The following is a 14,729-nucleotide window of genomic DNA, read 5'->3' as shown; positions in this document are numbered from 1 at the left end:
ATTGTATAAAGATAATGTATCATTTATGTAGATTGTTGATATACCACTTAAGTAACAAATGATTAAATAAAGTAAAAATTAAAAAAGATTTTGACATTAGTTAAATTCATGATTTCTTATTAAAAAAACAAGATAATAAACCATTTAAACATTTGTTTTCTTTAGTTAATTTTATAAATATTATTTTATATGTATCATTAGTCAAGAATTATTAATTTTTTTAATTAAAATTAAAAAACAATTTAATATATATTATTTTTAATTTTATTTTATATATTTTTATTTTGAATAGTTTACATATTTTTTATTTTAATTTTAATAATTCATAATTAAATTTCATAAATTACTTTGTATATTTATTTTAATATACATATTACTTTTACTCTAATTATATAAATCAATATAATTACATCAATTAATATGTAAATTATGCAAATGACATAAATTTATTTTAATATGTAAATTATTTTTATTCTAATTGTATAAATTAATAAAATTTTAAATATTTTTTTAGGAAAAACATGTTAAAATTTTCGTTTTAACTATAAAAAATTATTTAGTAAATAAGTTTTTATTGACAATTATATAAATCAAGAAAATTACGTTAATATGTAAATTATTTTTATAAATCATTTTATATAATTTATAAAAATTATGTATATTTTTATATACAAATAATACAACTTTTTATTTTAACAATAAAAGGTAATAAATTTTTAATTTTAATTTTTTTTTAAATTTACTTAATTTCTATAAATTAAATAAAATAATGTTTTCAAATAATATATATTAGTTTATATATTTTTAAAACTATGATAAAATAAGAACAATTTTTATTAATTTATATTCAAATAAAATTTTATATTAAAAATCAATGCATGTAAAATTAAATATATTTAAATGCAAAATATTTATTTTAATTTATAATTTTTCATAATTAAAAAAATTAATAACTCTTGAGTAGTGAAACATATAAAAATCGTGTTTACAAAATTAATTAAATAAAAAAGTGTCTTAAAATTTATTATTTTATCCTCAAATAAAAGATTATGAGTTTAAGTTCTATTAAGATTTTTTTATTTATTTTTTTGTCACATAATATCAGGCATCACATGAGCACTAATATACCTATCAAAGTCAACATTTAATTTTGTATGATTAATTAATAGAATAATTAAAATTATTTATTCTAAAAATAAGAAAATTAAATATTTTAATTTAAAAATAAACAAGTATAATAATAAATTTGAAATTATAAGAAAATCAAAATTATAATTTAGTTTAAAAATTATTAAAAAAATAACAATTATAAAAGTCCGAAGACAACAATTTAAAAATAAGAATAATATAGGAGAGATCACATTTTAATCATGTAACTTTGACATGTAATAAGTTTCAGATTTAGGGGGCGGTGGGGGGGGTGATTATCGTAATTCTGTCTCTCATTAAGAAAACTTGTTAGTATTTGTCTTTTAAAAAAAAGTCATTTTTATCTCCGAATTTTCAAAGGTTATTATACACCAAAATGGTACTAGTATTTAAACATGTTAAATGGTTGTTTAATAGCAGTGAAGACTAACATGGAAGCTGTCAAACAAAACAAAATGTCGTAATCTCAGTCTCTCTCCAGCTATTCCTTGTAGCCTCAGACGCGAATCTTCCATTTCCATTCTTTCTTCCTTTTTAAAGATTGAATCAACACATTCACAATAACATTCCATCATGTCTAAAAAAGTAGTAAACCCCTAATTAAGCTTCCTTTCTTCCACATTCAGACCACACTCTGACACACCCTCTCACGCAAACTCTCCTTCCTCACAAGCTCCGAACTTTCCCTTTTCCCGAGACACCCATTACCTCAAAACCCCCGAATCCGACCCATGTCCGCCTCATGCGGGGTGGTGGAGTGCGTTTTCGTTCTGGGCTGCGCGCGGTGGCTGTGGAAGCGCTGCACCTACGTGGGCAGCTACGACAGCGCCACTTGGCCCGCCGCCACCGCCGACGAGTTCGACCGGGTGCCGCGCGTCTGCCGCCTCATCCTCGCCAACTACGAGCCCGATCTCCGCACCCCGCAGTACCAAAAACCCACCTCCGCCACCGGCCACCGCCTGAACCCGGACTGCGTCATCAAGCGCGTGACCTACGAGGACACGCTGGGCCACGCGCCTCCGTACATAATCTACCTCGACCACGAGAACAAGGAGATCGTGCTCGCCGTGCGTGGGCTGAACCTCGCCAAAGAGAGCGACTACAAGGTTCTCCTCGATAACCGGTTAGGGCAACAAATGTTTGATGGTGGGTATGTTCATCATGGGTTGTTGAAATCGGCAGTGTGGTTGTTGAACCGTGAATCGGAGACGCTGAAGCGGTTGTGGGTGGAGAATGGTTCGGAGTATGAGATGGTTTTCGCGGGGCACTCGTTGGGTTCTGGGGTGGTGTCGCTGTTGACCATTTTGGTTGTGAATCATAGGGACCGTTTGGGTGGGATTCCCAAGGAGAAGATTCGGTGCTATGCGCTTGCTCCAGCTAGGTGTATGTCCCTGAATTTGGCTGTCAAGTATGCCAATGTCATTCATTCTATTGTTTTGCAGGTTACAATCTACATCTATGCTTCTTTTTTTTTCTTTAGCAATGCGGGCCACACTATCTGTGACACGTTCTGTCTTTCCACCACTATCTCTCTGATCTCATGTTTAGATCAGAAGAATCAATGATAAGTGAAACCTACCAAAATTAAATTGGTGATTTTTAACAAATTTCAGCCAATCTTACGGATAGGGTTGAAAAGAGAGTCTCAACAAGAGAGTGTGGCTAGCATTTCTCTTTTTCTTTTTCACTACTTATTAGATTGGTAATTTTATCTTAACAGAAATTTATATAGTAATATTATTGTTGGTTAAAATTTATTAAAAAATTACAAAATTAGAAGTAATATTAGGGTAAATAGTCCTCCTGTTAAATTTGTGAGATCATTTTGTGTTCATGGACCAATTTGACAATAATATATATTTTCAAAAATCAATTTGACAATAAGTGACAAAGTTTAGGGACCAATTTTTTGTCATCAAATCATCATTCATTCGTAGGACTAATTTGTCACACTCTTTGCACATTCAAGGGATTAGATTTGAAATTTCCTACCAAGTGTGTTAAAAGAAAGACTATCGCCGGCATTTCCCAAATTTAGATGCATGTAGTTTGTTAAGGGCTTTTGTAATTGTTATTCAATAAAAAATGAAGTTTTGTCTTCGTGGACTATAGCATTAATACAAATTCTTACTCATTAGTATTAAAATGAATTCTCAATTATGATTTGAAAATAATACCAAGAGCAAGATCATTGAGCGCCGATGAGAATGGAATTGCTCTAGCATAATCAGAAATCTTGAATATGCAACCGAATTAAACATTCGAAGGGGAAGATTTGTCATTCTGCTTGTTGTTACTAATCTTATGTGGAGATATTTAAAAATGTCCATTCATAAATTTTATTCAACTGTATGATAATGATGCTGGTTCAAATTGTAATTTTTTTTTATTTTTTTTTGTGCAGGATGATTTCTTGCCAAGAACGGCCACTCCATTGGAAGATATATTCAAATCAATATTCTGGTTGGTACTGCCCTTTCTGTGATATGGATATGGCCGTATTGGGTTTCAACTTTCAAGTGCATGTGATTTGTTATTGATTTGTTTTTATGTTTATTATTAATATGGTGCATAGTAAAATATCATGATGATCTCTTAAACCAGGCCTTGATGATTTAAACAGCTTGCCCTGCTTGTTGTTCTTGGTTTGCCTGAGAGACACCTTCATACCTGAGGGTAGAAAGCTTAGAGATCCAAGGAGACTTTATGCACCTGGAAGAATGTACCATATTGTGGAGAGAAAATTCTGCAGGTATTTACTTGTAAACTGTTTTGTTCATAGTAAACTACTCTAGTCCTCTACAAGCATAAATATTGTGGGAATATATTAATTATTATCCTGTTTAGTTTGCTTGGTCTGGTGCAAAAGTAAAATAAGGTCCTTTCTAGTTGTTGTAATTCTTGCGAATCCTAGACAAGGGAATTTGACTTCAGTAAACCTATAATTGCTGCCGAAGATTGTCATTGTTTTAATTGCTACTTTGCTAGAACCGTGACTATGTATTACATAACCATTTACTCCATTAGTGCTGAAATGACTTCATTAATATAGTTGCCTAAGAGCATGATTCATTAAATTTTTCCTTTTCTTCTTATGCCTAAGGAACTAAGTTATAAAATGTCATACATTTCTGCCATTCTGCCTCCTCATTTGGTAAGGAGAAGGATCATCTTCTTATCACTACCCTTCTTTACCACTATATGTGTGTGAGTGTGTGTGTGTGAGAGAGAGAGAGAGAGAGAGTGATCCACCTTGTTTCATTAGACATGGGCAAGTTGCTATTCTTTCTCTCTTTTTTTTTATCAGAAAACGTTAATTGATAGTTTCTGTTAGTGGGGGATTCTAACCCACGACATCTCCCTTCACCAAATCAACCTTATAACCCCGTTGCTATTTTGTCTTGTGGAGTAGGAGAGTTTTCATATTTTTGCGATTCAGACCTTTTACAATTGCAAAACTGAGTGATATACACTTTATGTCATCTTGATTCTGCTAGTTCAGATGTTGCCTTCCCCGCCTGAGTTTTCCCCTTTTTCTTTCTAAATGCATTGAAAGAAATTCCTTATTTCACGAACTTTAGTATGTTCCATGATCCCATCAATAAACGTTTTCATGCTATTTTTGGGGTAGATGCATAAATGAATAATTTCTAATATTATTTGTTTTAGCACAAGGAATAGCTCATGAAGTGTGACTGAGATATCATTTGAATTGTTAAATCTTGTCCTGAATTACATCTATAAGTAATATGTTGTTTCCAATAATGAAATTCACTGTTGCTTGGTGAACGCAGATGTGGGAGATTTCCTCCTGAAGTGAGGACTGCTATTCCTGTTGATGGAAGATTTGAGCATATTGTCTTGTCCTGTAATGCAACATCGGATCATGGAATTATTTGGATTGAAAGGGAGGCTGAGAAAGCCTTACAAGTAAGGAAATATCTGCCATTTGATTTTTTTCACTGCTTTTTCTTTTGTCTATTCATTGTAATCCCAACTAGGAACATAAGAACCCTAAGTATACACCAAAAAAATAGCTAGCTAGGAATAGAAAACTTGGTTCTGTTTTTGTCTATGTTAAGTTTACAACTTTGTTATATTAGTAATAATGTAAACCATGGATCAAAAGTTTTCTGCATGTAACGAATTTCTGACTGTTGTTGGTATTCACTTTTAGTTAATGAAGGCTCAGAGCTCTGAAACTGTGACAGACCCTCCAACAGTACAAAAGTTTCAGAGGTTGAAGACCATAGAGAAAGAACATAGAGATGCTTTGGAAAGAGCTGTTAGCCTGAATGTACCTCATGCAGTGGACACTGCTGAGAAAGAAACATCTGAGAACAATGAAGGTGACGACGATGCATCCGCCAGTGCAAACAATAACGTCTCAAGTAACCAATCAAAATCTAGTGGTGGAAGGTCGAACTGGGATGAGGTAGTTGAAAAACTTCTAAAGAAGAAGAGTGAAACGGGAGAACAAAACCTGGAAAGGGATACGAATGTCACACAATAACGTCTTTTTCTCTCTTGTTTAAAACTCTAGATATCCACACCCATTCATATATTTGGTTCTTGAGTTTGTTAATTCGTGATGTAAAAAGATAGTTACAATTGCTTGGACCCCCAGGCGTATACCAGAGGAGTGCTATTTGTTTTAGTCCTGAATTTTTTGTTGAACTTGAGGTTTCCCATGTATAAGATCAATAATTTTGTTTCCACCTGTTATGAAAGAAGCAAGAGTGGTGAAATGAGAAGCAATACAAGGTGTGTTATCGACTCAGATTCCCCACTGTTCGCTTAATAGACTCAAAGTAAAATGTAACAAAAAACTAAAGTATTGTTGAACACTACTGAACGAAAGAACAGAAATCACGCACGACAAGCATATGGAATTAAGATGCTCTCCGCTAGCATAAGTTGTGGTAGTAAAAACAAAAAAGGACTTCTTCAAAAAAGCTTAGGTGGTGTTTGGTTTGAGAAAATATTTTCTATTTTTATTTTTTGTTTTCATTTTTTAAATATAGTTTTTATTTTAATTTATTTTCTATTTTAGATGAAAATATTGAAAAATTGATTGAGGCATTTCAACAAACACCTTATCAACAACTTAGACAAACCAAATCTGGTCGTAATCAAAATATAATGTTAACACAGATTTAGTGTGTCAAACTTGAATAAACGAGAATCATTACCTAGAGCAAGCATATCAACACTCAAAATTTTGCAAAATTAACGAACTTCAATAAATTTTAATGAAGAAGAATTATAAACAGGGAGTAGCGACGCCACCAACGCCTCCCATCTTTTTACTGTGGTTGCAGGGTTCTTCGTCGAATGGAGACTTTTCGTCAGATCTGGCTCCGAAAAATCACACTACGAGTCCGATGGACCTGTGTGCACAGGCACTCTGACTCTAACGTTTCTATGCACACTCGCACTTTGATGGATCCATGCAACTCGGATGTTTCTGTGCGCACTCGTACGCCTACACGAACTCACACGTCCATGGTCCAAACCAAAAGAGGTTGGTAGCGTTGAAGAGGGTGAACTGGATGGTCTGAGAGAAGAAGAAAGAATGTTGTTGTAATCACAACACTTGCCGGCGCATTTTCAACTTTCCATCAAAACAGAGAAAATGATGTTTAAACGTTTTCAGCTTTAGACTTAGAAAATGTTTTCTAAAATTAAAACAAACACATTTCCAACACTTCCTATTTTTACTGAAAATAAAAACAGAAAACAAACAAACACCTCCTTCTCCAAGAAATAATTGAGCGGGGGTAAAAACAAACACCTCCCATTGTACATCAGGCACATAACTGCTAATTTTACGATAGGGATTAAATTTCCGTGATCACTTACCGCAGCAAGCAGCAAGTAATAGCTCAAACAGGGAAGACAATTGCAGGTTGCAGCAATAACATAAAATAATGATACGCAAATCAAACTACAATCTATATCTCTGAACTTCAAAAATCCCCAAGTAGATCATTCAGCCTCTAACAATTACTTAAATGCGGTCAAATAAGATGGCATGTTTAAAAGCACCAAGCAGTAAGAGATTCAAAGTAAACGCCAAGGAAACCAGCTTTGTACAAGGAAGCCAATCTTAAGTGATATTACAAAATAAACTGCGGCTTCCAAGATCAAGAGATGTTCATGGCTTCAGCATGATAGGTCTCCAGCTCCTTGTCAAGTTCCTCCGCTGACTTCTCAACAGCATCCTTTCTTCCACGACCTCTACCTCCACCACCACCCCTGCTGCCGCGACCACGGCCTCGACCACCACCTCCACCACGTCCACTGCCACTCCTTGGGCCACCTCGACGTCCCCGACTGCATAAAAAATATAAACAATATAACTTGGTTACATCACGGACTACACAACAAAAACAATACATAGCCATTTCTGCGATTGTATATAGTCATATTACTGTGGCCTCCGGATCTAATGAAGCTAACATGCAATACAAGCCCATACTTAACAACAGATACAATTCTTCGCTTTCACTACCACGGATCAGACAATAAAAAGGACAAATCACATGCATCTTCCCCATGTTTAAACCATACCTACAAACCAAACGTCTATTAAATTGAAACCAAATCAACTAAGGTTACTTGTAAAGTGCAGGCTTAGACACCACTTGAATGCAATGTTTTTATAATGGTATCAGCAGAAATAGGACATTCTGAACTGAGGAAAGGACATCCTGTAACATTATTAGTAAGAGTTTCGTTTATAGCCTCCATAATTTGAGTTTGTGGCATCAGAGAAAATTGTTTTAAAGTGTGCTAGTATACACAAATCTGTCAAAGCCAAATGAAAATCTTCTAAACAAGGCACAGACTGTAGACAATCTACCCAGTTCAAGAAAAACCTATTGCAGGGAGATTCTAGATCATTTAACTATTAACTAGATTGTTTGACTTTATTTTCTATCTGTCATTTTACCTTTTTCATGCCATCAAAAAACAATTATGGCCTGTGATTTTTCACATGGACTTCTAACATTTATTTTCTTCCACCAAAAACAACTACATAGCAAATGATTCTTCACATGTATATCTCTGCTAAGCAGCAGCCTAATATTTACATCCCATGTATTCATCAACTGAACTCTTTGTAAATATAAATCCACAATAGGGAGTGCTCTATCGAAATACAACAAAATCTTTATAAAGACCACAACAAAAACCACTTTTACCTAATAGTACATGAAGAGAACCTGATATATTACCAAAATCTTCATACTACTATGATATCTTGCACCACTGGATATACAAGCACTTGTACAAAAGCTCAACACACAAATTTCAACAAAAAGCATCAATAAGAGATTACAGCATTAATGATCTAAAAGGCTTACCCAGCACCACGATTAGGCATAGTAGGACCACCTCCAGCTTGGCCACCTCTAGGCCTGCAACATAGCCAACACCCCTATCAGCACACAATCTGAAACAGTATTTTTAATTTCTACCGGGAGACGAAGGATTTTAACAACTTTATAACTGATAGATATCCATTTGTAATTAGGTGTCTGTTAACGATGGAGCTAGTTAATTAGTTAGTTAGGTTAGTTGAGCAAGCTGAGATAGTAGAAGGCACATTGCCTATAAATAAAGAGGGGGGGGGGGGGGGGGGGGGTGAGAGAGAAAGCATCTTATCATTTGAGAAAGCCCAGGGGCAGCAACAAGTTTGTGTTTGACTCAGGGCAAGTGGAAGCTATTCTTGGACAGCCAGATGGAATCATGCTTCAATCAGTTGAACATCAATGGAATTTCATTTAAGCAGTCCCAATTCATTCACCTTGAGGACTAAATAAAACTTTTGGGAGGAGTATTGAAAGATACCCATTACTAGTTAGTTAGGTATCTCTCAATGAGGAAGTTAGTTACGTTGGGCAGGCTGAGATGGTAGAAGAAACAATTGCCCACAAGAATCAAGAGAAGGGAGTGGGAAAAATCCTGGACTCCAAAATCATCCAGGGAAATCCTAGCCCAAGGCTGCTTCCACATTGGCACAACAACTAGGGATTTAGGGTTCATCAATAAAAAATATTCTTTCCTTTAGATTCTGCACCAATTCTAATAACACACTAAAGAAAAAAGATTTTTTCCAGTTGCTGCATGTATCAATCATGCACAATTGACACCATATTTTCAGAATTTGAAAATAAACATGCACTACATGACAGATGCAATATAGACAGACATTCATGTCACAATAAAAGCTTTACTGCTTAATTAAGGTAGTGTTTGGACCAAATTCTTTTATATTCATCTTCCTAGCGGAAAAAAAAAGGTTATATAAATCAATAGGAGGAGACTCAAATTTTAATGAGAAAAGGAAACCAAAAAACCAACAAAAATAACTTACGTCATTACAACAGTCCTCTTCCTGCGCCCATTCACCCCAGTGACATTCACCCGAGCACTTATAGGCAATTCTGAATTGGAACCAACAATCTCAATCTTCATGGGCTTTCCATCCAAAAGTACATTATTATATCGTTTAAGAGCAGCAAATGCATCACTTCTTCTAGTATAAACGACTTCAGCTGAACCCTGTTACACAGTTAAAGATATCAAACAATTAGCCAAAAAAACTAGTAACAACACAGCTGGGAAAGCTCATACACATAAAACAAAACTGCTATGCACAAAACTACTTTCTGGAACATAAATTATGTTTAAATGGGGAATTATGGCTAGCCAATTGTTTTGCAGAAACACTTCGAATATTGTAAACAAAACCCTCCCTCCCAAAAGGAAAAGCAGTCACCAATTATAAGCTACAACAAAAGGGTAGCTGAATTTACAACACAAAGCCCAATACTTACACTTGGATGTCCATTTTTGTCATAATGAACAGCAAAACGCTTCAACTCTCCAAGCTCAGAGAAAAGTTCCTGAGTTGCAAATCAAGTTTCAAGAGAACTTCCAGATAGATTGGGTAGAAACAGTGACTAAAAGAACCATATGATGATACAACATAGTATATACCCTTATGTCTTCATTGGTCACTCCATGGTCCAAATTGGAAACATACAACTTGGTGCCAACTTCTACTCCTTGAATCCCAGCAGCTCTTAAGCTATCTTCAAACAAATCATGCTGCCATGGAAAGGGCCTAGCTCTGCGAATAGACTGGCCAAAGAACAGAACAGTTTCCAAAGTGGCAAAACATCAGATTATGACCAGAAAAAAGATATTCACCATTCTTCAAGATTAGTCAGAGCAGGAAAATCCCCATAAAAATACAAAACACGCTATTAATGAAGTAGATCGGACCATAGTAACATATATTTAAAAGAGAACTTGTACTCAAACATCAACGTTCTAGGTGTAACATGGTAAATGGGAGTAAGAATTCAACCCACTGCATATAAACCAGTGCTATGCTACTAGTGAGAGCTCCAGTTCTGGTTCTAAGCGAAAAGCTCCTTTGCAAAATACCATGAATTAGGGAAGTATACTGAATTCTTGCACTGTAGAACCCAACTTGGCAAGAGGATCCAACAAAGCACCGGTCCACACAAAACCAGCCAAACATTTAAAGTCATCTCATGTGAATGAAATGGATTAGCATGGATTAGAGAATTTAACCCCACTTATTGTTATAAGTTTTTTGTGCTACTGGTAAGAGCTCCATTTTGAAATTCACCTAATGAAGCTCCTTCACATAATATGCCAGGAATCACCAAAGAACCCCTGCACACATCAGAGATCTGTAGCAAAGCCCCCCAAAACAAAAGCAAACAACTCTTAGGTGCATATTAATTGTGACATTATGGAACTATGACAAAGGCATTGATGATGCAAAAAATGATCGAGCATGAGCTTCTCCATGAAACAAATACTAAAGACGAGGATTTCACTTGCTTTTGAGTTTCAATGATGCTGAATCATCTCATAATTGGGTATTATTTAGCATATCAGATTCTCAAGCACATGTATAAGCATCCACGTTTTTTGAGCTTGCCTTGGCAATAGCATACGATGACGGCCGAGTGTTAACCATAAGAGGACCTCTACGAACAGCACCAGTTGTTCTTCCACCATTACTAGCACCAGCCATTCTTCTACTACTAACAGCACCAGCCATTCTTCCACCATTAAGAGCGCCACTTGGTCCACGGCCAGAATGGGCTCTACCACGTCCTCCTCTACCTCTCCCTCTGTTACTTCTGTTCTTTATTCTATCATCAAGCGACATATCCAAGGAAGAAGCCATTATACTCAAAACTTAACACAAGTCAAACACTTCAGAAAATTTTAATAATGATATAGCCCTGCAAAAACAAAAGATACCAAACAAGTTATACCTACACATTCCAGAACCTAATGAAATCAAACCATGTAGAAATTAAACAATGAAGATCATCAGGACTAAGTTAACCAGTACTGTTGTTGCTCATAAAACAATACTTCGGTTTAACTCCATACATCATGTGACCAAAACTGTATTGGTATAATTAAACAGTCAACCCAGAACTGAATAAGCAATCTCAGCTTAACACACTTAATTATAATTAAAGGTTTTAAGACCAAAATCTCTCAGGCATGAACTAGCAGATCCTACATAAACGACTCCTTTCAGAATTTTAATTGCACGCATAACAATTAATATCAAACTCCAATATAGTTGTCTTATAAAACAAAATCTCTCTTCTGTCTGAATCTGACCCCAAATTTGAAACTCCCAAATTTCAATGGAAATTTGCCCTAATTTTAGGGAAAGGTGAAAGCAATGGAATGATCTCGTTAGAGAAAACAAAACTACGGAAACGCACAACAATCACACGTACACAAGAACATCACAATTGGAAAAAACAAATAGGGAAAAAAGGAAAGGAAAAAAATTTACCTAGAGATAATAAGATAAACGCGTGTGGAGAGTTGTCTGAAGCGAGAATCAGAGAAGAGAAGGAGAGAGTGTGATTGAGTGTTTTGGGGGGCGAAGGATCGATGAATAAAAATAAGCAGTAGCAAAAATTAGGGTTTGGAAGGAAAAGGAGAGGAAAGATCCATGCGAGAGTGAGAGAAAGAGGGGTTTTAGGGTTTCAGCGTAAGAGAGCTTTTGGGTTTAGTTAGCTTAGCTTAGCTTCTCGGAAACAATTTACGTCATTTTAAAAAGCTCTTAGGGGCTTTCATGTCCTTTCACTTTCCTTCGTACCGCGTCCCACGATAAAGCAAAACAAAAGTCACAACTCACAATTCCCACTTCAACACGTCAATAAATTCGTAATACTATAATTGATAATCTATTTATAATACTAATAATTGATCATGAGAGAATTCATTCTATTGTTTTCTTCCTATATTACCACTTAAATATTGACTAATTTATTATAAAGATTCTAATCATCATCACGTCATTATTACTTTTATTTAAAAATATTTATTATATATATTATTTATTGTATGATTATTCTAATCACAAGGAAAACACAATTCATCTTCTTCTTTGATGACTAGAAACCAACAATCCTCCTTATAAGCAAGCCAATTACACAATTTTAAAAAGTAAATATGTTGACATAAAAAAAATACTAAAATCAATATCACTTATACAAATAACAAAAGTTTCAAAATGAGACCTCGCCTTAGGAGATCTATCCCTTGGTCTTCTGACAGAAGAATACATTAATGTCACGCCAATCCTATCAACCTTCTTAGGCCTTTCAATCGGTTCCATTATCACCTGTAACACAAGAAATAAGGAACACATGTACCTTTGACATGTTTTTTTCAATAACACAACTTGTAACTTGTCAAAATTACAACTCAACTTAACAAGTTTATGGAAAAATGAACCACTTTAGACAAATTAGAGAATGAAAAAAAAATGACAACAAATAGTCAAAAGAAAAAAAATTGTGATTTTACTTGAAAATGCAGGAAGCCAAGTTATTTATTTTTCTCATTTAAGAAATGCCTACTTAATTACAATTTACCTAAACATATCCAAAATCTAAAGAACATAACAACATCAAGCTACAATAACTAAATTATCATGTAAGAAAACGAAAAAACTGTGACTTTTTTTTGTCTGCCAAGAGGATTAAAACTTAATAAAAAAAGCTAAGCACACAATTAAAAGAAAATTATTGTTTTAAAGAGGCGTATGAGTGGAAAAACTTAAATCAATTAAATGCATAATAGTTAACTAACTATACAATTTTGGAGAAAGGACAAAAAGGTTGTAATTGGGTTCACCTCAGCGTATGCAAGAAGTGATGAAGGTTGATTAACCTCTTTGATTGTCATTATTACAGATGATGAAGAGGTTTGGATGTGTACTACACCCCACTATGAAGGTTTAAAAATTCTAGGAAAAGGAAGAATTTTTATGTGAATGGCAATTGCAAATACTGGAAGCTAGATTTAAAGGAGGACAAATGAATTAAAAATCTACACAACAAATAAAAAAATGGAAATCGTTCATCTTTTCACCCCTTATTCATTTTTCAAGGTCGTGGACGGCTTAGATTGACAAAACGATTGATGATCGTACGATTGAGAATCCATTATGAGGGTATCACTTGGACCAATGATGTGGCCGGTGATGTTCATAAATTTTTTAAAATTCCCATCTTTGTTAACTTTTTCTTGTTTTTTTTTCCAGGTAACCAACTTAATTATTACTTACGTTTTTTTTTTTGCTTTATAAAACTTGGGAATTAAAGTAGAGAATACTACCATGCCACAAAACACATGTTTTCTTTAACAAAATATTATTATCGAAAGTTTTAAGGGTGCTAAAAAAATGTGTTATGCTCGTGATGTTTGGCATATTTAGCATATTTACTTCACTGCTTTTACATAAGATTTTTAAAAATATTTTTTTTTGCATAATTATCCAATTTTAATAAAATTTTTGTAAAGAGAGAAGCTAACATTGTTGCTTATTCGTTAGGTAAAGCATGAATGTCTTTTTGGTGTCTCTCACATCTTACATTATATTTTTAAATATATTATCTATCCTGTCCTGAATCAAACAACTGTTTATCAAAAAAAGGAAGTTGATTTGCCACTCAACCCTCAAACTGGCCTAGTGTTGATCTCGTCAACAAAGGGTCCAATGATTTTTATGCTTATGCCCACTCCATTACCAACATCCGCAACCTATTGTCACACCACACTCACGCGGATGTTATTCAACAGTGAATAGAATAATTGTGAAATTTGACTCAATTTGGTCAATCAAACCGTCCAACCAATAATTGGATGGATTTTATTATTAAATCGATCATAATCTGATTAAATCTATTCAGTTAAGTCAGTGGATCATAATTGGATCAGTATGACATAGTTAATTTAAAAAAAAAATATTTTTATGATACCGTTTTGATGTCCAATTATTATTTTAAATTTTAAAGTATAAATAATTTTTTTTACTTAAATAATGCTAACTATATACCGAACCAATCACAAAACCATTAATACCAATCACAAAACCATTAATCCCCTAACTTGACCGATTCAATAACTCACAACTATGCTAAATAGCGAACAACACATGGGCGGAATGGACGTGACTCAGATTTGGTACCATAAAAAATTGATTCAAT

At 34.3% G+C, this 14,729-nt stretch overlaps 2 protein-coding genes across 2 annotated transcripts; one reads left to right on the top strand and one right to left on the bottom strand.

Moving 5' to 3' along the window:
- The first annotated feature begins 1,572 nt into the window (after positions 1 to 1,572).
- On the top strand, positions 1,573 to 5,865 carry LOC100798831 (uncharacterized). Its single transcript, XM_003552982.5, has 5 exons — positions 1,573 to 2,591; positions 3,554 to 3,612; positions 3,773 to 3,901; positions 4,944 to 5,079; positions 5,327 to 5,865. Exons 1-5 carry the CDS (start codon positions 1,881 to 1,883, stop codon positions 5,660 to 5,662), a joined length of 1,371 nt encoding a protein of 456 aa, XP_003553030.1. The 5' UTR covers positions 1,573 to 1,880; the 3' UTR covers positions 5,663 to 5,865.
- Positions 5,866 to 7,080: 1,215 nt separating this feature from the next.
- LOC100801491 (THO complex subunit 4D) lies at positions 7,081 to 12,271 on the bottom strand. The gene is made up of 7 exons (XM_003552984.5): positions 12,023 to 12,271; positions 11,138 to 11,447; positions 10,159 to 10,302; positions 9,996 to 10,064; positions 9,533 to 9,720; positions 8,520 to 8,573; positions 7,081 to 7,485 (listed from the first exon to the last, which is right to left on the bottom strand). Exons 2-7 carry the CDS (start codon positions 11,387 to 11,389, stop codon positions 7,296 to 7,298), a joined length of 897 nt encoding a protein of 298 aa, XP_003553032.1. The 5' UTR covers positions 11,390 to 11,447; positions 12,023 to 12,271; the 3' UTR covers positions 7,081 to 7,295.
- Positions 12,272 to 14,729: the final 2,458 nt, after the last annotated feature.

The sequence above is a fragment of the Glycine max genome, chromosome 18 (genome assembly GCF_000004515.6).
Source record: "Glycine max cultivar Williams 82 chromosome 18, Glycine_max_v4.0, whole genome shotgun sequence".
NCBI lineage: Eukaryota > Viridiplantae > Streptophyta > Magnoliopsida > Fabales > Fabaceae > Glycine > Glycine max.
The sequence above is the reverse complement of the archived record's forward strand: the minus strand, read 5'-3'. Positions and strand labels throughout refer to the sequence as shown.

Bases quoted from the DNA above. Each gene is read 5' to 3' on its own strand.
- LOC100801491 (XM_003552984.5), bottom strand. From the start codon at position 11,389: ATGGCTTCTTCCTTGGATATGTCGCTTGATGATAGAATAAAGAACAGA. The intron at 9,721-9,995 runs GTAAGTATTGGG...ACTGTGTAACAG, and splicing joins ACAAAAATGGACATCCAAGT to GGTTCAGCTGAAGTCGTTTA. The intron at 7,486-8,519 runs GTAAGCCTTTTA...TTTTTTATGCAG, and splicing joins ATGCCTAATCGTGGTGCTGG to TCGGGGACGTCGAGGTGGCC.
- LOC100798831 (XM_003552982.5), top strand. From the start codon at position 1,881: ATGTCCGCCTCATGCGGGGTGGTGGAGTGCGTTTTCGTTCTGGGCTGC. The intron at 2,592-3,553 runs GTTACAATCTAC...TTTTTTGTGCAG, and splicing joins TTCATTCTATTGTTTTGCAG to GATGATTTCTTGCCAAGAAC. The intron at 5,080-5,326 runs GTAAGGAAATAT...ATTCACTTTTAG, and splicing joins AGGCTGAGAAAGCCTTACAA to TTAATGAAGGCTCAGAGCTC.